General features: G+C 59.3%; 2 protein-coding genes across 3 annotated transcripts; one reads left to right on the top strand and one right to left on the bottom strand.

Moving 5' to 3' along the window:
* Positions 1 to 849: 849 nt before the first annotated feature.
* On the top strand, positions 850 to 4596 carry FEM1A (fem-1 homolog a (C. elegans)). The gene has a single exon (XM_004689330.2). The coding sequence runs from the start codon at positions 954 to 956 to the stop codon at positions 2946 to 2948; it is 1995 nt and encodes a 664-aa protein (XP_004689387.1). The 5' UTR covers positions 850 to 953; the 3' UTR covers positions 2949 to 4596.
* An 8938-nt stretch (positions 4597 to 13534) lies between these two features.
* On the bottom strand, positions 13535 to 23223 carry TICAM1 (toll-like receptor adaptor molecule 1). Of its 2 annotated transcripts, none has more exons than XM_004689329.2 (3): positions 23160 to 23223; positions 18018 to 18106; positions 13535 to 15896 (listed from the first exon to the last, which is right to left on the bottom strand). In XM_004689329.2, exon 3 carries the CDS (start codon positions 15783 to 15785, stop codon positions 13749 to 13751), a length of 2037 nt encoding a protein of 678 aa, XP_004689386.1. In that variant the 5' UTR covers positions 15786 to 15896; positions 18018 to 18106; positions 23160 to 23223; the 3' UTR covers positions 13535 to 13748. The 2 variants fall into 2 exon arrangements, with proteins under 2 accessions (XP_004689386.1, XP_012584955.1); XM_012729501.1 differs by lacking the exon at positions 23160 to 23223 and adding an exon at positions 18610 to 18751.
* Positions 23224 to 24276: the final 1053 nt, after the last annotated feature.

The following is a 24276-nucleotide window of genomic DNA, read 5'->3' as shown; positions in this document are numbered from 1 at the left end:
TTCAGTTCTGTCCACAGAATTCAAGGGGGAAAGGTTTCTTAATGTTTTTTGCTTTGTTGCTTTTTGTTGTTTTTGCTTTGTTTCAAACAACAGTCCAATTCCATGTAAAAATCACAAACTCGTATTTGTTATTAGTTCAGTTTTTCACACAAGCCCTGCAATATTTTAATCCTTAGTTCCATGATAAATCTGGAATTGATAAATTTAGAGACCAGAAAACTAAATTTTTAGCATTTAGTGTATTGGAAAGTAAATAAACACATGACTACATTAACGAATGAAGGGACAGATACATAAAGTGTCTACAAGCTCTGGAGACTGCCCTGACTCTCTGCTTCCCTGAAGACCTCATTCCTCATCCCGGCTTGCCACCTCTCCCCAGCGCCCCCTGCCCGTTAATCGATCAGATTCCAAACAGGAATCAGAACCCAGCGCCTGGTGGTTTAGACCTCGTACTCGCTCCTGATTGACTCCGAGTCGCTCGCGATGCCTTTTAGGAAATGTAGTCTTGTAGGCTCGGAACTGCGACAAACACAGGAACTACATAACCAAACTTCCTGGAGTCCCACAAGCCGTCGCGGTGACATTGCATGACGGGAATTGTAGTCCGGAAGCGGCCCCTTTCCGCCACCATCACCTAGGAATGGGGCGATTCCCACAATGCACCGTGCGCCCGGTTCACAGCAACTGCCCCGCGCTCTTCTGGGATGTGGAGTCTTGAAACTTTCCCTGACCTAGGACCGATGGAGTGGGCCGGCCCAGAGGACTACATTTCCCAGCGCGTCCCCATTCTCCAACGGCACCAGGCCACGGCCGCCATTTTGTTCCGCCCGAAGAGACCCTAAGATGGCGGCGGGGGAGACGGTGAAGGTTGCAGTCGGCTCCTCTAGGCTTTAGCCCCCCGTCTCCCCGTCCCCCGGCGGCCAGCCCATGGCCTGGCGGAGACCCGGACCATGGACCTCCGCACCGCCGTGTACAACGCCGCTCGCGACGGCAAGCTGCAGCTGCTGCAGAAGCTGCTCAGCGGCCGGAGCCGGGAGGAGCTGGACGAGCTGACGGGTGAGGTGCCCGGCGGGGGGACGCCGCTGCTCATCGCCGCCCGCTACGGCCATCTGGACGTGGTCGAGTACCTGGTGGACCGGTGCGGCGCGAGCGTGGAGGCGGGCGGGTCGGTCCACTTCGATGGCGAGACCATCGAAGGCGCGCCGCCGCTCTGGGCTGCCTCGGCCGCCGGCCACCTGGACGTGGTGCGGAGCCTGCTGCGCCGCGGGGCCTCGGTGAACCGCACCACGCGCACCAACTCCACGCCCCTGCGCGCCGCCTGCTTCGACGGGCACCTGGAGGTGGTCCGCTACCTGGTGGGTGAGCACCAAGCCGACCTGGAGGTGGCCAACCGGCACGGGCACACGTGCCTCATGATCTCCTGTTACAAGGGCCACCGTGAGATCGCCCGCTACCTGCTGGAGCAGGGTGCGCAGGTGAACCGGCGCAGCGCCAAAGGCAACACAGCTTTGCACGACTGCGCCGAGTCGGGCAGCCTGGAGATCCTGCAGCTGCTGCTCGGGTGCAACGCCCGCATGGAACGCGACGGCTACGGCATGACCCCGCTGCTGGCGGCCAGCGTGACCGGCCACACCAACATCGTGGAGTACCTCATCCAGGAGCAGCCTGCCGGGGAGGAGGCACGGCCTGGGCTGGCCCTCGAAGGCCCGGCCGCCAGCCCAGTGTGCATGCCACCCCAGGGCGCCCACTGCTGCAGCTCCTTCCGGGAGGAACCACTCAGCGGTGAATCTTACGAAAGTTGTTGCCCCACCAGCCGGGAAGCTGCGGTGGAGGCCTTGGAATTGTTGGGAGCCACCTATGTGGATAAGAAGCGGGACCTGCTTGGGGCCCTGAAACACTGGAGGCGGGCTATGGAGCTGCGTCACCAGGGGGGTGCCTATCTGCCCAAGCCAGAGCCCCCGCAGCTGGTCCTGGCCTATGACTATTCCAGGGAGGTGAACACGGCGGAGGAATTGGAAGCGCTCATAACCGACCCCGATGAGATGCGTATGCAGGCGCTATTGATCCGAGAGCGCATTCTGGGACCTTCTCATCCGGACACTTCCTACTATATCCGGTACAGGGGTGCAGTGTACGCTGACTCTGGCAATTTTGAGCGCTGCATCCGTTTGTGGAAGTACGCCCTGGACATGCAGCAGAACAACCTGGAGCCGCTGAGCCCCATGACAGCCAGTAGCTTCCTCTCCTTTGCCGAACTCTTCTCTTACGTGCTGCAGGACCGGGCAGCCAAGGGCAACTTGGGCACCCAGGTAGGTTTTGCAGACCTCATGGGGGTGCTCTGCAAAGGGGTCCGGGAAGTGGAACGCGCCCTCCAGCTACCCAAGGAGCCTGCAGATTCCACCCAGTTCACCAAGGCCCTGGCCATCATTCTCCATCTGCTCTACCTGTTGGAGAAAGTGGAGTGCACGCCCGAGCAGGAGCACCTGAAGCACCAGACCGTGTACCGGCTGCTGAAGTGCGCCCCCCGAGGCAAGGATGGCTTCACCCCTTTGCACATGGCCGTGGACAAGGAGACCACGAACGTGGGCCGTTACCCGGTGGGCAGATTCCCCTCCCTGCAGGTGGTCAAGGTGCTACTCGACTGCGGGGCTGACCCGGACAGCCGGGACTTTGACAACAACACCCCCCTGCACGTGGCAGCCCAGAACAACTGCCCGGGAATCATGAACGCCCTCATCGAGGCTGGAGCCCACATGGATGCCGCCAATGCCTTCAAGAAAACCGCCTACGAGCTGCTGGATGAGAAGCTGCTCGCCAAGAGCACCATTCAGCCCTTCAATTATCTCACCCTGCAGTGCCTTGCAGCCCGCGCCCTGGACAAGAACAAGATCCCCTACAAAGGCTTCATCCCGGAAGAGCTGGAGGCTTTCATCGAACTGCACTGACGTTCCCAGGAGGAGAAAGCAGAGGGCGCGGCCAGCGCACACCCTCGCCTCCCTGCTGAGCACTTCTGAGGCGCCAAACTGGAGAAGGGCTGATCGGCCTCCTCAGCTCCTTCGCCTCTGCGGAGAGGGGGAGGGGTCCGCCAGCTGTTGGTGCTAGAGCCGTCGGGATCACGTGCTCGGAGAACTCCCAGGAGCCCGCACACGCACCCCTAACGGGAAAGACACAACCTTCCGCACCTGTCCTCTTGGGTGTGGGGGCCTTTGCCTTCTCACCGGGCGTGGAGGGAGCAAAGCCATTGCCTTCCTGCCCCGCGGGAAACAAGGGCAGAAGCCAGAGTTGGGTCTGGGCTCGGCCCCTCCCGTGGCCAGGCAGATCCAACCACAAGATGCAGTGTTAGGACTGGGGACTCCTGAGGTTGGAGATTCAAGACGCGAGAAGCAAGACCACCCCTCAGTGCCCAGCAGTTGCACTCTGGCCCCGAGGGTGGGTGTCCTGCCCGGGGCGGTCTGCCACCTGCATAGCTTTCAGTTGCTGCGTGTTCTGTTTTTTCGGCTGGTAGGCAGGTCACGAGCGTTACACAGGAGTCCTGAAGTTTTGCTGCCATCATTTTTTTTCCCTTAAATGGTCAGACTTGATGAGTTAATTTCATGCAGTGAGGGTTTTGCTGTGCCTGAGATGGCCAAGGCCATCAAGAGTGAGCTTTCGTGTGTGAGAAGCTTGGTGAGGGGGCTCAGAAGCTAACGTGTTGGTCCCTAGTTGAGGAGTGACTGCATTTCTTAACGTTTCACTCGATTGCCTTTGGGTTGGCCCTGCTGACTTCCCGTTCTTGTTAGAGAAGTTGCCTCCGGACAGCGCCAGGCGCGACACCAGTTTCTACAGCAGCAGCTAGCGTGGCCGCCCGGGGTCTGGCTCTTCCAGCTTCTGAGTTGACTGCAGGCCGCGTCGGCCTCATACACGCCCAGGCTGCCCAAGTGGCTCCGGCTACTTCCGTTAGCTGCCCAAGGACCCAGATCCAGGTCTTCCCGGGAAAAGCCCAAGCAGCGACCAAGTAGCTCCGTGCAGGTCAACGACGGGCCGGCCGGTGCGGCTCAGCCCTGGCCCTGGCCCTGGCCCCTGGGCAGAAGGGCTGCGCCACAGCCGGCTTCCCTGGGCCTCCCCCGCCTCGTGCGCCGGGCAGCAGGTTAGTCGTGGCCTTACCGGAGGGCAGCGGCTGCCCCCACAGCTCAGGAGAGAGGGCGCCTTGGGGAGCGTCTGACGCCTCGCCTGCAGGAACCCCGGGGTCCTGCCCCTCTGGAAACCAGGTCAAGTGTGGGTTTGCAGTGTTAGTTAGGCTGGGATTCATTGGCAAGGCCACGTTTTACCTCCTGCAAGATGGGGAAATGCAGTTCCGACCCTCCCGAAGCACGGAATAAGGCGACGAGGCCGGGACGATTGCGTTCAGGGCTCCTGCTTGAGTCTTCGAGGGACGGTGGGACGGCGCGGCCTGAGGGCCAGGGCCAGGGTAGGAGGCGGCCGCCCACGTCGAGGTTCCGAATGACTGTCCGGCCGCCTGCTGTGACTGGAGGAGTTTCTGCTCGCGTGGTGGGGCCTCGTGTAAGGTTTTATTTGGAAACTGGCGTATTAACGTTTTAAAAATAAAAAGGTAAAAACCGAGCCCCTGCCTTTCGGTGGGGTCGCGGAGGGCTGCCCGGGCCCGCAGAGCTGAGGAAGGTCAAGGGCCTTGCCTCCCGTGAGACCTGGCGAGGGAGCCCGGCCCGGGAGGTCTGCCCGTGGGCCTGGCTTTCCCGGCACTGGCTCCCCGCTCTCCTGCCACCTCACTCATCGGCGCAGTCCCGGTCTCCACGCCAGCGGGGCCGAACCCACGGGAGAGCGCCTGCCCTGGGCCCTTGAGCGAGGCCTGAGCACCTGCTGTGGCCAGGAAAGAATGGGGCCAGCTGCTGAGATCGGTCATCGCCGTGTTCTTACCTCCTGTGGCATTGGGGGGCTGTGCCTTGAGGGCCCTCCCGGCAGTGCTGGGGGTCGGAGCGTTCTGTTTTCATGGGGACCCAGCACTTCTGGAGCCAGCACTCACTCTACATTGTGAGTGTTGTCGGCCCAAGGAGTGGCTTCTGAGCTGGCAGGTGCTCTCTGCAGGCGCCAGGAGACAGCACTCGAGAGCCCGCCAGGCCCACGCCTGGGTGGAACCCTCACTGCCCACGGCGGCCCTGGGGGCCGGGCGGGGCACCCAGAGGTGATGCTGGCAGTGAGGGGCAGTGATCCAGGCCAGTTTCGCTGTACCGCGTGCAGACTCCCGCCCGCCGCCTTGAGAGCAGTTGGTGCCAGGTGAGGGTTCATCCACTGTCGGCTTCCTTTGAGGGCCCCAGGGTGACAGGGGGTGAGCGTCTTTCTCCCGGTGCCCCTGAAGTGCACGCACAGCCTGCCTGTCGCCCTCCTGGGCTGGGAGTGCAGATCCGCTCGCCCTGGGCGGCCCTGGAAGGTGCGGGGAGGGCCACCTCCCCAAAACGCCCGTCCTCCAAGTGGAATTGGGATTGGCCTGAAATGGGCATGCAGATGCCGTGGGCATGGCTGGGCTGCACCACGGCGTCACCGTTCATCAGGGCGAGCGGCGCGGGTCTGCTGTGCCGCTGCGGCGGGCACACTGGCACTTCGGAGGGGCCTTGCCCAGCCAGCGAGGCTCAGGGCGGCGCCGCCGAGACCCCGAGGGTCCAAAGGCTCGCAGCGCTCCCCGGCCACTCCCCACCCTGCTTCCACCTGGTGCCTGCCAGGTTGAAGCCGCAGGCCTGGAGCGCTCTGTGAGGGTCTCGGCCCCACGGAGGGACCAGGGTCTTGAGCAAGTAAAGGGGCGGGTGAGTGAGCAAGTGTCTCGCACCTTGGGGAGTTTGGGCTGCGGCTGGGAACACAGAGCTGTCCCTGATGGCTTGGCCGGGACAGCCCGTCCCCCACCCCGGATTCCAGAACTGTCATCTGAACTGTGTTTACAGGGCCCAAAGTTAAAGATAGCGAGGCTTGGAAGCGCATCAGGCCAGAAAGGGCCGCTGGCCCTCGGGCCCCACGCAGGGGCCTGCTGTGTCCCTGGAGAAAGGTGGGGTGGGGATGTGGACGCCTGTGGGAGATTTGGTTAGCCTGAACGAGTGCTTGTGCGTGTCATCAAGATCCTGCAGGAGTGGAAATGTCCCAGCCCCGGCACCTGAGTTTCCCTGTCACTGAACTTGACTGTATGAGACGCTGGCGATCCCCCAGTACACCCTCGCCCTGCCCCGTGCCCCCATGCCCTCGTTAAAGCCCATCAGGCTGTGAGTCAACTGGGTCAGGTGTCGCCAACCCTGGGAAGCCTTCCTGGATTACCAGAGGCACAGCCCGGGGGTCGCTCCTGCCCCGCCTTTGTGTTTCTTGTTTTCTCAAGCCCTTCCTGGAGTGCCACCTGCACAGACAGTCCCCACTGTAGCCCCAGTGCCTTAGAGAGGACCTGACGCACAGTGGCATGTGTTGAGCGAATAAATGAGCTCGGGGCCCATGAGGGGCCTGCCTAGCCAGGGCAGTGGGCGGGGGCGGGGGCAGCTGGTAACAGGGCCTTGATGCCCCAGTGAGCTACTACGCCAGTGGGCAGTTGCCAGAGACTTTCAAGCTAAGGAAAGGAGTGACCCTAGTAAGCCTCTGGCCACAGTTGAAGAACAGGCTGGCACGGGAGGTTATGGGGTGTCCGGATGAACATGGGGAGTAAGAGCTGGAATGGAAAGAAGCTGATAGATTTTAGATCTTGGGGCTGCCGAGATTTGGTGATTTGGGGGTAGAGAATGGGACAAGAGGAGTCAGAACTGACCTGGGTTTGGATGGAGCCAGTGGGGTTGTGACCGACCCGGCTTCAGGCGCAATCACAGATCAGAGTGCTTTGAACCGAGCGTTCAGTCCTGCAGCATTAAGATGTTTGGCGCTTAGCGATACATCTACCCCGAATGTTCACACTGGAAGAGGAGACAGGTGAATCTCGGTTGGAGCCTGTAAACTGCGCCCCGGGGCCAGGCCCCCCTCCTCGGCGGTGTTCACAGCCTGGGAGCTGCTTTCACACCCCAGCCCGCTTGGCTCCCACGGTCTGAGATATTTTTCTGTTTAGCTCTCTGGACACAGCGTGCCAACCCCTGCTCTCAAGTTCTGCTTCGGGAAGTTAGAAAAATGAGCACAAGTTAAACCCAGTCAGTGGAAGCAAGGAGAGAATAAGTAAGGTGTGGAGCCAGTGAGGCAGAAGAGGAGTGGGTGAAAATCAATCAAAGCTGATCCATTCAAAAGTTAATAAGGTTGGAGATGGCACATGGTGGGTGGGGGCCAGGGCCAGACTGGGCCCGTGGGCCACCGGCTTGCGGTCGTTCCTGGTTCAGCCCGGTGGCTCCTTCCGTGACAGGTCACAGTCACTGGGCTGCGTGGGTGGTGGCTGGGACCCAGGCCTGTGGCCTCGGGTTGCCACTTCTGGGCAGCCTCCGTTTTCTCATCTGTAAAATGGGGCTAATGGTACCCGTTGCTGCTGTGAGGCATGAAGGGTTTCAGTGAGCCGGGTGAGGGGCCCAAGGACCCCAGGCGAGTCTCGGGACACAGGCACTCGGGCAAGGCCCCCACTGAGCTGTCAGCTCCTGTGGACAGGAACAATTTTAACTTCGCTTGGAAACTGGAAACCCAGGCAGCCTCCCAGAACTATAAAAAGTCAAGTGTCCACCGAGCAGGTTAAAAATAAAAGAGCCCAACCCCGGGCAAGTGGGGCTGGCAGAGGCATCGCTGCAGCGGGATTTGCAATGTGACCTGAAGCAGGCAGTGCCCTCTGGGCTCACGTCCCCCGCAGCTTGGCCTGCAAGATTTCCAGAGACCCAATTTCTGAGGGCATACAAGACCCTGTTACTGCTCTCAACAGGGGCTGTTGGTGCAGCCCAGAACCTGTTGCTCTTTGGGGCCACCACCTACCTTCTGGACTCGGGAGGAACCCCAAGCTCAGCCACAGCAGGGAGTCTGGAACTGGTGCGGAGGGCGCCCCCTAGGGGCAGCGGGTGCTCACTGCGCCTGGATTTCCACAAATGAAATGCAGACGCCAGAGCGCAGACACAGGGCCTGTGCCCAGCAACTCCACACCGCCTGGCATCCCTCTGGCTTCAGGACTTTGCCAGGGTGTACCCTTGGCCTGCATAAGCCTTTCCTCCCTACAGGGAGCCTCCCAGCCCCCCCACAGTGTCCCCTGCAGCCCATCACACTTAGGACCACCCCAGTTGCACACACCTAACCTGTCTGAGACCTGTGTCCCTGACACGTGGCAGGTGCTCAACGCACACTGTGTAGTGAACAGATGAACGAATAAAGAAATGAATGGGACACTCACCAGTAGGCAGGAAGCGAATGTGGAGTCAAGAGTTTTTTTTTTTAAAGATTTATGCACACAGAACTGGGGTACAGGCCAGAAGTGCAGAGGGTGAGGGGATTTGCCATTGACAGTGGGGAGCAGAACAGGCAGACTGACAAAGTACACTGCTGAGGGGAGCGGTGGGGAGACAGGAGAAGTCTGCTGTGCCATGTGGGTCACCTCAGGGGCGGGGGATCGAACTTGCGCTGAAGCAGCTGAGGCTCGCTTGCAGTGCTGTGCCTTAACCCATTGTGCCACCAGGGAGGATCTTTTAAGAGGTTATTTAAAGAGAAAAAGCCTTGAGCATTACTTCAAACTCATGTATGGAGCACCTGCTGTGTGCCAGGCACTGGGGTCCAGTGGTGACGTCAACATAAAAAGCTCCTGTCCACAGGAAGGCATGTGACAGTGAGCTCGTCTAAAAGTGCTAAATATTATGGGAAAATAAAGCAGAGTTGGGTCCTACGGTAAAATAATCGTCAATGGGTGTTTACAGATGCCTCCGGTGAGAGGCTGACGTTTAAGAAATGGTCGCTAGGAGGTGAGGCACGAAAGAGGCAGGGGCATTCCAAGCAGACAGCATATGCCATGATCCTGGGCCAGGAACTGGGCTGGTTGGAAGAAGAGTGAGGAGGCCTGTGTGTTGGGGGCGAGGGAGAGAGCAGGTGAGAACTGGGAGGGCCGTCACAGAGCCCTCTGCTGGTGCTGTGGGGGAGACCAGGCCCGCCCTCTCCCTGAAGCAGGCATGGGGCCTGCGGTGGAGGTGACTGCTGGCCATGTCAGCACAGGGGGGGGCGCATCAGCAGGGGTACAAGAGGGAGGGGAAGTGAGCAGGTCACGGACGTGTTTTTGAAAGGAGAATCAGAACTGGCTGACAGTCTGTCCGGGATGATTCCTCAATTCTAGATGAGCAGGTACAGGAGTTTTCACCAGAAAGAGGGTGGTTTGGGGGAAGTATGTTTGGAAGGCTGTGACGTGTTGGGTGTGAGGCCGCCGAGGCCATCTGTGTACAGATGCCTAGAGCGACTGGACCCCAGTGTGGCACTTAAGGGGAGCAGGGCTCAAGACAGGACTGGGCGTCATCAGAGGTGCAGAGCAGGGGTTAGAGCCCTGGCGTGTGGGTGTGGAGAGGACAAGGGCGAGAGAGGTGGGGGGCAAGCCAGAGGAGTGGGGGCCCGAAGAGGTCCCAGGAGGGCAGAGAACCTAAGTCAGCCACTGCCTGGAGAAGGCGGAGGGGGACAGAGACCTGAAGTTGCCTCTGACCTTGCCGAGGGCGGGGAGAGCGGTGGTGTGGGTAGGTACAGGGGCTGGGCTGGAGGGCTTCTGTAAACTCCAAGCTGGGAAACCCTGCAGCAAAGGCCCGGCTGGCCCGCTCTGGCTGCCCTCTCCTCCCTGGGGCCTCTACCTGGTAAGGCAGAGGGCTGGCGGGCCTGGCCTTGCAAACCGGGCGCTCTTCCTCCTTTCTGGCTCTGTGGGGCTTTGGTTTCCTGTCCCAGGCCCTCTCTGGCCCAGGTCTGGGTCATTCTAACCTGCGTCTTCAGTGTCAGGGCAACCCTGGCAAAGGCCCAAGGGGAAGCAGAGCTTCTAGAAGAAACAATAAACAGACACTGGCCTGTTCCTCACCATCCATCTGCACTGCAAACCCTGCCCTAGGCACTTCCCTCATCCCACTGCTGTGCTTCGCGAGGTGGTAAATCTAACCCGGGGACCGGACATTCTGTGCAACCTCTGAATGTGGGTGGAGAAGCCAGAGAAGGGTCTTCTCAAAGAAAAGTGGAATGTCTCATGTTTTCTTTCTATTCCCCAGTTGATCGTCTGACCGAGTCTCTAGACACCCCGCTGCTCTAGATTTCAAGGGTGCTTTTCATGGCTACGAAGGGATGGTTTCTGGTGGAAAACTACGAAGCCGTGAAAAAGGAGGGCACACTTATGTGCCAGAGTGACAGGTGCTCTGGATGGAGTTTAAAACATTTTTGAAGTAAGGTGCTCAAAGGTTTCACTGAGAACGTGACACTTGGGCAGTGTCCTGCGGAAAGTGAAGGAGCTAAGAGTGAAGGTACCTGGGGGAAGGTAAGAGCCCAGGGCCAGGATCAGGTGGGGCATGTCGGAGGCACAGTGCGGAGACCCATGTGGCAGAAGCAGAGGGTTCACAAGGGAGAGGCAGGAGATGAGGGTTGGGAGGGAAGAAGGGTAGGTCATGCAGGGACTTGTGGGGGGCAGGGGGGGGTTGGGCTTTCACAGCCTGGGAGGTGGGGATCCGGGAGGGCCTTGAGCCTAGGAGGCTGGGCCCTGATTCAGGTGCTCACGGGCGCCCTCTGGTGACCAGATTGGGGAGGACACTGGGTGGGGGCCTGGGTTGATCTACAAATTAGTGTTGTCTGGGGAAGAACTAGGTGGCTGGGGACGAGGAGGGAAAGCAATTAACCCCAGTTGCTCTTTGGTACTTTCTGAATTTTGAACCACAAGAATCTATTTCTTGTTTAAAAAAGGGTATTAAATACACACCGGTCGATTGCACATTTGCATGCAGTGCCCTATGGCTGGGAGAGGGAAATGGGGGGGCTGTTGTGGGGGTACAGTGGCAGATTCTGCCAGCTACCCCTTGTCTCTGCAGTGGGACATCCAGACCATGCTAGAGATGCAGAAGATCTGCAAGCTTCAAACACTGTGTTCCCCCAGCTAGTCCCTGCCCAGGCTCAGCTGCAGCTTGCATCGCTGTGTGTCTCTGGGCCAAGCACTGCCCCTCTCTGGGCCCCGCGAGTGGGAGAACAGTTGTAAACTGACCAACCCTCTCAAAAGACATTACAAGTGGACACTCAACTACTGACCTTTGAAAATCTATTTATTCACATTTTATGACTTAAAGGAGGGAGAATTTTTCCAGTTTCTGTGCCTATTTTCTTTAAGATTGTTCCTCCTAGAGGGAACAAGGGACTTCCCCTAGTAACGCCATGTGGCCACCTGGGCTGGCCGCCTAGCTGGCAGTGGCCACCAGGGGGTGCTGTAGCAGCAGGAATTGCGACCAAGTACCTGACTGGGGGATTGTGGGCTCCCCTACCCCGAAGTTGCTCCAGCTCCCTGATAGCCCCTCGCGGCCTGTGCCCACCTCTGGGAAAAGCTTTCCTAGTCCATAGCTTATTCCAATTTACACCTCAGGTTAGCCTCTCCAGAAACTTCTCTTAATCCCTCCAGGCTGTTCAGGGGTCCCCTTTGGGCTACTTTTCCCACATCACAGACAGGACCATCCCATCATTGAATCAGGAACCCCGAAAGGTCAGAACAGAGATGGCTGGGGCCAGCTGGGGCACGGGGTTCCCCACTCAGTCACCACTGTGCCCACAGAGCTGAACGCAGTAGGGGCTTTGTGAATGTCGGCTGAGGAAATGGTTGGGTGCACCTGCAGCCTTCCTACTCACTGACCCCTGAGCTCCAGGAGGCAGGCAGGAGGTTCTGTGCCCCTGGCACCCAGGACAGCCTGGCACACAGCAGGCGCCCAGAGGCTGCTCACCAAAGGGGTTCAGCTCCTGAGCGCCCATAGCATGTCCTGTCCTGTGCTGGCTTCTGGGAACACCAAAGTGAGCAAGACAGCCGTACCCCAGGCCTCAGGGTGTGGTGGAAAGCCAGCAAGAAATTGCCACATGAGCAAGAATAATCGAATAACTAAAAATCGAGGCAATAAATGAACAGGGAAGAGCGCATTGATCTTCACCCCTAGCGTATCCTCCCGAATCCTGGACATCAGCGGTCAGACAGACAGCAGGTCACTTCTGTGAGTGTCCCGTATTCAGACAACACATCAATGCTCAGAGACCGGTTTCCACATCCTCGCCCCACATGCCCCATCTCGGAAACTAGCCTGCAGGGTTCGACTAGGCTGCACCTCAGCAGTGGGAGTGAGAGACAGAGATGAACCCCAACAGCATCCAAGTCAGGGTCTAAAATAACAGAGGAGACGGGCCACCGGGCTGCCTGGGGACTCACGCCAAGCCCACCCTCCCTCAAGTCCGGCTGGGGGCACCATTGGTAGGTGGAGGCTTGATGGTCAGCTCGTTCAAATTCTCCCTCACGGCCCTCCCCGGTGGCGCAAGGGGTTAAAGCTCAGCACTAAGAAGCTGTCCACAGCCACTGAGACACAAGGTCACCCACAGGGCACAGCAGACCTCTCCGGTCTCCCTGCGCCTCTCCTCAGCAGTGGATTTTAGTCAGTCAGCCTATTCTGCTCCCCTCTCTGTCTCTGGGGAGTCCCCTCACCTCCCCCACCCCCACACTTCTGACCTTCAGCCAGCTCTTATATGCATAAATAAGTAAAAATAAGTTTTTGGAAAATTCTCCCTCCATTACCGCCTTTGCAAGTTCAGTTCCTCCTATTAGAATTGTCTCACTTTCTGGCTGTGTGTCTTTGGAAGACAGAATTCACCTCTTTGGGCCTCAGTCTTTCCCTTCTGTAAAATGGACCCAACAAGGCAGCACCCACCTGGAGGGTCACTTTTGAGGGTTAAAATGTCTCAGTAAAGCTTTCCGAGTTGATAAGTGGTGAGGGGTCAGCACATGTCAACTCTCTTCTTATTCCCAGGGACCTGTGCCTGAGGAAGGGGCTTCCCCTCCCTGCTGGCACGCTCTGGGGAGCGCGTGCTCACTGCCTGGCGTGCTACTGGGGGGCTGGTGATCGGCAGCGCTTCCTCATAAGCCCAGAAGGACCCAGGTTAAGAACCCAGCTTAGAAGGCAGAGGGGGAAGGCTCTTCTGAGCAGCTTTGCTGGGGCATCAAGGTATATGCCCTCCGGCCCTGCCCCCCAAAAAGAGCAGCAACAGTAACTGCTTCATGTCCCCCAGTATCCTTCTCTGTCCCTGGTTAGAAGTAGGACCTTTAACGAGGCACAAGGCCATGAGAAGATTACACTTCCCACATTGCTCCACGGCGGGACAGGTCACGTGGCTGGTGCTGGCCAATGAAGTGAGAACAAACACACAACTTACTTCCAGTTCACACTGCTGGGGAGGGGCAACCTCCTTTCTGGACTCTTTCTTCTTTGTGCAAGGAGCGAGGGGGAGGGGGAGCGGAGCAGCGGTGGGGGAGGTGGGAGGGGGGTGGCACTGTAGCCATGTTTTTATCGCCACAACCCAGGGAGGTCTCCCGGAGGACAATGGCCCTGGAGAAGCATTCAATAAATATTTATTATAATTAAAATACCAAACCAGTACCCCCCAGCCCCTTCCCCAGTACCACCGTCCAGAGAATCTGTAAACACCGCCTTCTATTCTGGCCACCCCCAGGCCTGAAAGTCACAGACGCCCATTTTGCACTATTTCCTAAGAGACGAAGCCGAGTCCTGACAGCAGAGAGACCCCCGTCCCGCCCACTGTCCCGCCCGGGAGATGGGGCGTTCCAAAGCCAGCGCCCAGGTCACCAGGCCCAGACCCGGTCATTCTGCTTCCCGCGTGCTGTCCTCGGTCTCCGGGGCCCCTCTCTGGTTCCACATGTGGTTGTTGAGTCCCAGCTGCACCATCTGGGCATGGTGGATGATCAGAGGCTGCAGCCCAGGGCTCTGAGGGGGCACCAGTGGGGGCTGTGAAAAGGTGGGGGGCTCCTGGGCGGCCGGCGGCGGGGGGATGCCAGCCGGCCAGGAGGGCGTGAGCGGCGGCAGGGGGCCAGGCCAGGTGGGAAAGGGCGAGGGGCCTCCCGGGGGCACGTGGGGCGCAGCAGGCCCCTGGGCCCCCGGCGGCAGGACGTTGGCCAGGGCGGCCCGGAGCTGCTCCACCTGCGCCTGCAGGGCCTGCTGGCTCCGGGCATAGGCGGCGTAGGCCGAGCTCAGGGCGCCCACGTGCTGCCGCTCCTGCTCCAGGCGCTGCCGCTGCTCCCTCAGGGCCTGGGCGTCCTGCTCCCTCTTCCACAGCTCCCGGCGCCGCTGCAGCTGCTGGGGCTTGAAGGTGTTGGCCACCTTCCTGTGGAAGACCGGAGAGCTCTCGTCCAGCCACACCATGCCTTTGAGCAGGCCACAGGCCTTGGGGCTCAGCTGGTCCTGGGCGCTCTCCTCGGGCAGGAAGGGGATCACGCTGTCGTGCCAGTCGTGCCGCAGGAGGCTGCTCACCACCGACTGGTTCACCTGGTACCGGCTGAGGTGGCAGTCGAAGTTGGGGGTGAGCAGCAGGATGGTGAAGGCCGAGTGCTGCAGCGCGTCCTGCAGGCAGTGCAGCTGGCCGCGCCCCGGCACCTGGAACTCCTCGCAGAACGTGGCCCCGTCGGACACCCCGAGGCCCTCCAGCTTCTCCCGCACGCGCAGGGCCACGTGCTCGTCGGCCCGGGCGTGCAGGACCACGAAGTTGTAGAATTTCTGCCCCTGCGACTCCACTTTGGAAGTTGGGGCGCAGGGCTCTGGGGGGGCTGGGGGAGCTGAAGAAGGCGCTGGCGAGGGGCTGCAGGGAGGGGGCACTTGGGCCTGGGGAGCAGGTGGGCGGGGCGGGGCTGCCCGGCACGTACTGTCTTCTACAGGGCCCTGGAGTGGTGTCTGGTCTGCGACCGAGCTGGCGCTTCTGGAGGGTGAGGGGAGCGATTCGGGGGCTTCTGTGCACACCACAGAGTAGGGGGGACTGGTTTGCAGAGTGTCAGAGGGGCCCACGAGGCTGGCAGCTGGGGGCACCTCAGGAGGCCCGGGCGGCGGGCTGCTTGGGGGCGCCTGGGAGGTGGCAGGCTCCAGCCTCGAAGGCCAGCTCATCTCCTCGGGGTGCTGGCAGACAGGCCGGGGCTCCACACTGGGCTGGGGCTCCACACACAGCTTGCTGGGCCCAGGGGACCTGTGGGGCAGGCTGAGCAAGGGCATGGTGGGGGACTGGCTGATCTCCAGGCCGCTGGCCACAGAGGCGGGGTTGTCTGTGGACTTCAGAGAGTGCCCCCTGCTCCACCCCGACAGGCCCTCGATGGGCTGCGGAAGGCTGCGGGTTCTGGAGGGCGAGGCCGAGGACGGTGGAAGGCGCCCCAGGTCGGAACGGAGGGGCTGGAAGCCCCACTGGCCACTGTCGAGGTCCCACCCGAAGCGCTGCAGGGCCTCCTCCTGGAGCGCCCGCAGCTGGCGGTCGTCCCTGGCGCTGAGGACTCGGAGGGCGGCCTGGTAGGCCCGGTCCCGCGTGGATGCCGCACACAGCTCCTCCTCTGCGAGCAGCTGGTACACCTGGGCGGTGGCCCAGGGCAACTCCGAGGGCTCCTCCGAGGCCCCAGCACTGTCCACACCAGCCCACTGGCGGGCTACGAACTGGGCCACGGAATCTGTCTTCTGCGCATCCAGGGAGATCCGGGCCTCCGTCTCCTGGCCCAGCTTCAGCAGGACCATGGCGTGCAGGAGGCCCACCCTCGGGCAGCCCAGCCGCACGGTCTTCAGCTTGTGCTTAAGGTGCAGAAGCTTGTCCCGGCCCGCGGCCTCCAGAATGGCAAAGGCACCAGCGAGTGACGGCTCCTCACTGGCCATGGGCACGGGTGGGCGTGGCCTGCAGAGGCAGCAGCGCTGGGTGGTGGAGGCATATTCCACGCTGCTCTACCGCTCACCGAGCCAGGTGTGGAGGGGGCGGCCAGCGCAGACCTGTGAAGAGGAGAGACCAGTTACCGAGAGGGAGGCAGCCCCAGGACGTGATGCCCTCCGCACCCTCCGCTGGCCTTCAAAGGCCACAGCCCATCAGGGTGCAAGGCGTCACCCCGGGCAAGCTGTCCCCTCTCTCAGTCAGTTTCTCCGTCGCCAAAGCATCATCAGCCAGAGGCAGCCACGACTACCACTGACCCCGAACACTGCTTGGGTCCGCGTGGATCCACTTCTACGAGGATTTTCTCACCGGCAGACGACGTGAGCTCACGGCATCGACCCTCCAGCACTGTCCTTCAAGTGTAGTTTTCCTTCCTCGTGATTCTGTTGACATTTTCTTTTCTCTAGCTGACTTTACTATAAGAATCCAGCCCAGGCCCTCCCTGGTGGCGCAGTGGGTTAAAGCACTGAGAAGCTGCAGCCACTTCCGCACGAGTTCGATCCCCGCCCTGGAGGTGACCACAGGGCGCGGCAGACCTCTCCTGACCCGCCCGCTGCTCCCCTCAGCAGTGTGCTTCGTCGCTCTGCCTGTTCTGCTCCCCGCTCTGTCTCTGGTGAAGCCTCTCACCGCCCCTGAGCCTCTGGCCTGTACCCCAGTTCTGTATGCACAAATAAATAAATCTTTAAAAAAAAAAAAAAAGAATCCAGTCCATAGCACACACAAAATTTGTTAACTGACGTTTCTCGTGAGGCCTCCGATTACCCACAGGCGATCGGTCCTCCGGATTTTGCAGGAGCAGGAGCAACCCCGATTTTCTGCGACACAGCCTTCCGAACCCCCTGGCATGCGAAGGGATCGGCATTCCCCATCGACACATGAAGAGAGCGACCCAGAGAGAGGAGCCCGCTCAGCCAGAGCCAGAGGAGGCAGAGCAGGGACCGGGCAGGGCCCAGCGGCTGTCTGCCTAGGTGGGAGGACGACGGCCGGGCGACACTGAGCCACTTACAGGGTTGCTTCAGGAAACCCAGCTGCATTACCCAATGGGAAGTTGGCAGCCCACTGGCTGGATGCCATCGGGGCCCTCATGCTTTCCGAGGGAGGCCGTCGGCCCCTGGGGTGGTCTCAATGACCCCCACATCCTGGTAGTTACAGTCTTGGGGAGTCCTTTTGCAACACTGCCAGGCTGACAGCACAAAGCAGAAGTGACCGGGGCCGCTGAGACGTCAGGTGCTAAGAGCACTGGCTTTCCGGGCGGTAACTCCTGCCCCGCTGTGCTGGGAGCAGCCTTCTGGGCGGCTTGTGGGGCGGGAACTGAGCCCTGCCCCAGCAAGCAGGCCAGGAACAGCGAGGAGACCCCTGCTGAGGCAGAGTGGGCAAGAGGAGGGGTGGAAGCCGGGAGGGGGCAGTGTGGGGCCTGGGGCTCAAGGACAGCGGGAGGGCCTGGGCTTTCCCCCTGACTGAGGAATGGCCTGCGAAACTAGAACCCTCGTCTCCCATGTCCAGGGGGCCCTCCCTGGTGGCACAGCAGGTTACAGCGCAGCACTGTGAAGCTGTCCACAGCCACTGCAGCATGAGTTCGATCCCCGACCTGGGAGGGACCCACATGGCGCAGCAGGACCCCTCCTGTCTCCCCGCTGCTCCCCTCAGCAGTGTGTTTCAGTACATCTGCCTGTTCTGCTCCCCACTCTGTCTCTGGTGAATCCCCTCACACACACATACCCCCAACACCTCTGGCTGTATCCCAGTTCTGTGCATAAATAAATACATCTTTGAAAAATAAATGGGGCCCTCTGGTGGCTCAGCACAGCACTGAGAAGCTAAAGCCTCTTCCACATGAGTTCGATCCCCGCCCCGGAGGTGATCACATGGCCGGCAGACCTCTCCTGACCCGCCCGCTGCTCCCCTCAGCAGTGTACTTAGTCTATCTGCCTGTTCTGCTCCCCGCTCTGTCTCTGGTGAAGCCTCTCACCACCTCTGCCCCTCTGGCTTGTACCCCAGGTCTGTATTCTTTAAGAAAGAATAATAAATGTGTGTAGGAGCCAAGACACAAAGGTGGGAACTTCTGGAGCTTAAGTGAGCTTTCTGCTAGCTACAGAGAGAGATTTTAAAAAAGAAAAAATAGATGATCTTACATTCAGGTGTGACCACAAATCCCAATTCTTTGAAATTGTCAAGATAATTACCTAAAATAGGGCCCAACATCCCCCTCGACAGCGCTGCTGGAATCGGCTGTTCTCTCCTCTTCCCGAGGGCTCCTGGGAACAGCTGGGAACTTAAAAAGAAACAACAGGTGTGTTGGCCTGTGCCCTCCAGTTCTGCTGCTGTTTCTTTTAATTATAATTCAATTTATTTATTTTCTCACATCGCTGTTCATTTGGGACAGCGTTTGGTTTCTCAGGGGCTGTCCCTGACATCCCCCCACCTCGGCACCCACGAGCCATCGCCATCATCCCTCGTGCTCTTCCCTCTCCACCCCCCATTCTGACCCCTCCTGTCTCCTGCTGGCCTCAGTGGTCAGCTTGCAAGGCTTGTCTTTTTCCTGACCCTTGAATAGCTTCTCTAGATTCCTCCTAGAAGCAAAACCACCCGATATTTATCTTTTTCCTTCTGACTTATTTCACTGAGCATAACCTTTCCAGCTCCATCCATGTGGCTGCAATGGCGTGAGTTTATCTTTTTGATCGCCGAGTAATATTCCGCGGTGTACATATACCACCTCTTCTTTTTCCACTCATCTATTTTGGCGCATTTAGATTTTCCCCTCATCTTAGCTACCGTGGATAGAGCTGCAGCAGACGCAGGCATGCGGGTCCCCTTCCGAACGAGTGTCGCTGTGTCCTGGGGTAGCTTCCCAGGGTGGGGCTGCTGGCTCACAGGGCGGGTCCCTTTTGAGTGTTCTGAGAAAGCTCCATGCAGCTTCCTGTGGTGGATGGACCAGTTCACACCCCCAGCAGCGTGCATGCAGGCTCCTTTCTCTCCACAGCCCCAGCACTGTGGCTGCCAGCTTTCCTGGGGCAGGCCCTTCTCACGGGAGTGAGGCGGGATCTCATTGTGGTTTCGATTTGCATCTCCCAGAGGACAGCGATGTTAAACATTTCTTCATAAGCCTGTTGTCCCTTTGCATTTCTTTGAAGAAGTGTCTCTCTAGCATGCTTGCCCATTTTCTGACGGGCTGTTTGCTGAGTGGATGGTGAGTTGTGTGAGCTCCTTTTAGACCTCTGCTGTCAGCCTCTACCCGGTGTATGAAGCACGTTTTCTCCCTATCAGCAGAGTGTCTCTGTTTTGGTTACAGGGTGCACAGGAGCTTTTTACGTTGAGCTAATCCCAGCTGTTTCTCTTCTCCTTCATTTCCTTTGCTTCCGGAGAGGAGTCCCCAAAGACGTTCCTGAGGTGTGTGTCACGGAGTGTGCCGCCTGCGTTTTCTGCTGTGTATTTTATGGCTTCAGACTTACATCCATTTTGAGTTGCTTTTGTGTCTGTGTGAGACAGTCATCCAGTTTCTTTCCTTCGCAGGAGGAGGTCCACGGTGCCCAGTTTCCTTCATTGCAGACGCTTCCCTTGCTCCAGTGGCTATTCTATGCCGCCTTCTTCCTAGGCTAATTGACCACTGCCCTCCACTTCTGAGAGGACAAAGGGCGCAGCTGATAAAGGGTCAAGCGAAGGGCCGGGGCAGGGGTTGAGTGGGCGGCAGGACGCGGCTGTGAGATTTCATCAGGTTCCAGACGTGGGCTTTGGGTCCTACTCAGAATTCAGGTTAAGCGTCAATGAAATATTTAAAGGGGAAAACATTCGCCAAGTCCCAGAGGCCATCCAACTGGCAGCAAAGTGAGATGCAAACGGTTTTTGAATTAGTGGCCAACACAGAACAAAAGACACTGTGTAAACCCCAGTGTTCTGCATTCTTTCAGAATTCAGACAGTGGCTGGCCTGCTCCTCCCCCCTCCCCGCACTGAGCCCATCTGGGAAAGTGGCCTCCGGGCAAGAGAGCAGGGCTGGAGGGAGCCGGCCTTGGGGTTCAGCTGGCTCTTCCCCTGGGGCTGTGCCCTTGAAGGCCTTGCCCCTCCGAGGGACAGCAGACGGAAGGTGGGGTCCCACGGCGGCAGGCAGAGCACGGTGGTTGGTGGCCGTGGCTGCGGGACACCCCGGCAGCAGCTGAGCTGGCACTCACACAAGGGCAGCGAGGCCCAGAGGCGAGTTTCTCAGAACAGGTCGCCACCGTGCCCGACTAGTGCCCGTCCCCATGTCCCTGCTCGTTCACCGAGGCCTGCGCCCCACCGTGACAGCCTTGCCACGCTGTGGGGACAGAGGCCAAGCGCAGTGTGTCCAGGGCCGCTCACAGCCCCTCCGAGCTAGGCCCCAACTCTGGGGAGCCCGCCTTCCTCTGCTCCACCTTCCCCGCAGCCAGGACAAAGTCCACTCCGCACCCTGAGGGGTAGGAGTCCCGTGACACAAAAGCACCCACAAAAACGGCACAAAAGTGGGGAGCGGGGACCCCACTCTGCCTCCTACCGGCGGCTGTGACTCGCTTCTGAGGCTGTTTCCTCGCTGTAAAGCCGGCGTGGGGGGGTGGGGGTGGGGGAGCTGTTGTGGACACGCACGTGACTCTGTCCTCAAGATTCCTACGAAAGCTGGGCCGGCAGGGACTCGAGAATGAGCTATGACAGCAGGAGAGTAAAGATGTGTTTTCTCTTCCTGCTCTCTTTTTTTGACCATGCTGGAACCTGCCCTTTTTCTTCTCTCCTACCTCCGCCCCTCCCACACTCTCTGCTGTCTCTTCCCGGAAATACTTACTGAGACCTGTTCTGCCCAGACCTGCCCCAGGTGCTCCTGCAGGCGGGTCCTGGCCTGTAACTGAGAAATCCACCCCCTGCGGAGCATGAACTGTGCTGTGAAGAGTGAGCCAGCGTGGACACTGGACAGCTGGAGAAAAGCCTGAAGCTCCAGGGAGCTCTGGAGGTGGCAGCTGAACTGAGAGCTGGACAGGGTGGGGTGGCGACTCAGGTGAGGTGTAGGAGAGGGCGTCCAGGCAGAAGGCACAACCGCCGCAGAGGGTCGGGGCAGGGTGGCACCGGCGTGTTGGGGGGACAGCAAGGAGGCCCTGGGGGCTGAAGTGGGACCCCAGGGAAACTTGGGCTGTTACCCCAGAAAGGCTGTGGGCCGGAGGGGAGCGGCTCATTCGGGTGCTGCCCTCCCTCGGGTGGCTGCTGGGGGGATGACAGAGGGTCGGGGGCAGGGGCTGGAAGGGTCACTCGTTGGCTCACTGGCTCACGGGAGCAGTGATGGTGGCGGTCTCCAGGAAGGAGGGGAGTGGCTGGATTTGTGGATAATTTAAGGCAGGAGAGGAGAAAATTCGGCAAGGAGAAGGCCTGGACTTTAGGCCGAATGTTGGGGGTGGGGGAGTGGCAGGCTCGGGGTCAGGAAGCAATCATCAAACAGGTGTTGGCCGGTGTGACTCATTCCATACAGCTCACCCTGGACCCCACCACATGGCTGACTCACTCTTTCCACCCTACCCCTTATTCCCTGCGGCCAAGCCACGCCAGTCCTCCAACACACACTCAGACCTGCCTCAGGACTTTGGCCCTGGCTGCTGCCTGAGCCTGGACCACCTCTCCCAGGTTTCTTATGACCGGCTCCCTCGCCCGCTTTGGGTCTAAATGTTCTCCTCATCAAACCTGAACTCAGCAGCCCCCCCTTAAAATTACAGCCCACTCCCAGACTCTCTTATTTGTCCCTTTCAACGTTTCTCGTTGGACACTATCAGTTTCACCTACTGACTGTTGACTAACCATGTTTCCTAGGGGAGTGAACACCCTTGTTCAGAGCTGAGTGTCCAGTGACTGGTACACAGTGGGTGCATAATAAATACTAACCAAATCAATCCATGAACAGATGGAACAGCACCTGGTATACCGTAAACACTCAATAAAGTTTCCTACTTCTGAACCTTCTGCCCAACAAGTCAAAAAATCTAATCTGCGCCCACCAGATGCACAATTCAGTCAGTTTGGCTAATTACGAAATGTTACAAAACATTAAAGGTGATGCATGGCCAACGTGTCTCAGAAAAATGTGAATTAGGGGGATTGATTCAGCAAGTGTTTATGAACTGTGGTGGGCCAGGCCTATGGGAAGCAAATGACAACCTGCGAGTTAGGACATTTAACGGCCCGCTTACTAACGAGACAGGGAGACAGAGCTAGAGGCTTACTAATGAGACAGGGAGACAGAGCTAGAGGGACTTGCCGTGGGTCACACGCATGGAAAGTCAAAGGACAGGGATTGAAACCAAGGAGCCCGGCTCCAGGGCCCCTGCGCCCATTCACGAGCACCTCCCATGTGCAGTCCCCTCCCATGTTTGGATCTAAGGCCTCCAGCCAGGTCCGGACCTTCTGAGCCCGCCCACAGTTTTCACCACTGTCTTTTTGTTTGCGCCAGCCTCCCCAGGGGCACGGTGACCCCTCCTGTGTGCTAGGCATTGTGTTTCCTGGCGCACAGCAAGTGTTCCACAAATGCTTGAAGAATATTGCAGAACGGATGAAGGTTTCTTATTCAGAAAGGAGCAGAGGCCTCCCGGCAGGTTGGAGAGTTCGCCCTACCCACCCACCCACCCTCACCCACCCTCAGTCTCCTCCATCCAGCCTGCTTGGGTCACATTGGGGTGGTACCCACCCCCGGCCCACCACCTCAGTCCTGGAGAAGGAAGCAACCATGAGGATGGCCAGGGCCACCAGGCTCTGAGCTGAGCCGGGTCAGTACTGGGCTCCCTTGCTGGGGTTCCTGGGCCCCAGCACCCCCCACCCCAGAAGGAATGGGGCTGGAGCTCAGATGCCCACCGTTAGGAACAGGAACCGTTCCCATGTTCCCACGGTGAGAGAGGCTCCCAGGAGCCCCTGGGAAAAGTGAAGATTCAGAGAGGGAGGAGTTGGAGGGGGAAGCAGACGGGGAGGTGGGGGAGGGGATGGAGCAGGCCGAAAAGGAGCTGTGGGAAAGCTCCCAGCTTTGGGAAGAAATCAGAAACATGGGGTGGGGAGTGGGGTGGGAGGAATGTGGGCTGTTGTGGTGCTGGGGAGAATGCCGGGTGTTGGGGCGCAATCAGCGAGTGGAAGGGTTCCAGCGTGTCAGGGAGGGGAGCTGGGGCTTTGCGGAGCACGGAGCCCTCAACACTGGCAGGGACGCCAGAAGTTTCAAAGGGTGGAGACTGCCGCCAGCTTCCTACTCCACAGCTGCCACAGCCGGCTGGCCACCGCAGGCCCGCTGGGCTGGCGTCTGGCCCCCTCCCTCCCCAGGCCCTCACTCCTTCCCCTCACTCCTTCCCCACCTACCAGGGATCCCGGGGTGCAGGCCAGGCCACTGGGCTTCTCGGGAAGGCTCAGGCCTGAAGGCCCCTGGTGTGCCCACAGACACTTCAGAGTCCCGGTGGGCGTGGGCATGGGGCGCCTCCACCCCCAGGACCTTGCCCGCCCCTTCCACGTCAGACCAGAGGGAGGAAGGGAGGTGAAGTCACACTTTCAGCCCGAAGGGGAAAGTCCCGAGACACACACCTCCTTCCCCTCGGCTGCCTACTTGGGCTGCCTACATCCGCAAGTTTGGGCACCTGCTGCAACCCAGCGTGGCACTGGGGACCACAGGGGGCCAGGGAAGAGCAAACCCCTGTCCTGCGGTGGCCCCCAGTCCGTCATCACTGAGTCATCACTGAGTCATCACTGCTTTCCAGGAAACACGGAAGGGGTCAGGGCCTCCTGCAGGGGCTGGGGGCCCCAGTGTTTGGAAGAGGAGTGGCAGGGGTCTATGCTGAAGATCAACTGTGTTTCAGGAGTTGCAGGGCCTTAACTTCTTGAGTTACCTGGACCCAGGCCTGATACTTCCAGCCTGATTATTTTCTTTCAAAACCAGAAAGGAAACCATGAATATAACCCAGCTTGGATTATATTCGTCTTTATGCCAATGCAGTCATCCAATGTGATTTTGTTTGTTTGTTTGCTTGTTTTAAAGCTTTATTTATGCATACAGAGCTGGGGTGCAGCCAGCAGTGCAGAGACAGCGAGAGGCTTCACCAGAGAGAGCGGGGACAGAACAGGCAGACTGACAAAGTACACTGCTGAGGGGAGCAGCGGGCGGGCCAGGAGAGGTCTGCTGGGCCATGGGTCACCTCCAGGGTGGGGATCGAACTCACACTGGAGCCACCATGGCTTGGCTTAGCTTCCAGAGCAGTGCTGCAACCCACTGCGCCACCAGGGAGGGCCCTACGATGTGGTTGTGTGTGTGTGTGTTTAATGCATACAGAAATGAGGTACAGGCCAGAGGTGCAGGGGTAGGGAGTGGTGAGAGGATTCACCAGAGACAGAGTGGGGAGCAGAACAGGCAGATCCACTGAAACACACTGCTGAGGGGAGCAGCAGGGAGACAGGAGAGGCCTGCTGAGCCCTGTGGGTCAGCTCC

This window comes from Condylura cristata, unplaced genomic scaffold (assembly GCF_000260355.1).
Source record: "Condylura cristata isolate star-nosed mole 26May11 unplaced genomic scaffold, ConCri1.0 scaffold00025, whole genome shotgun sequence".
Taxonomy (NCBI): domain Eukaryota; kingdom Metazoa; phylum Chordata; class Mammalia; order Eulipotyphla; family Talpidae; genus Condylura; species Condylura cristata.
This window is presented reverse-complemented; position numbering and strand designations above follow the sequence as displayed.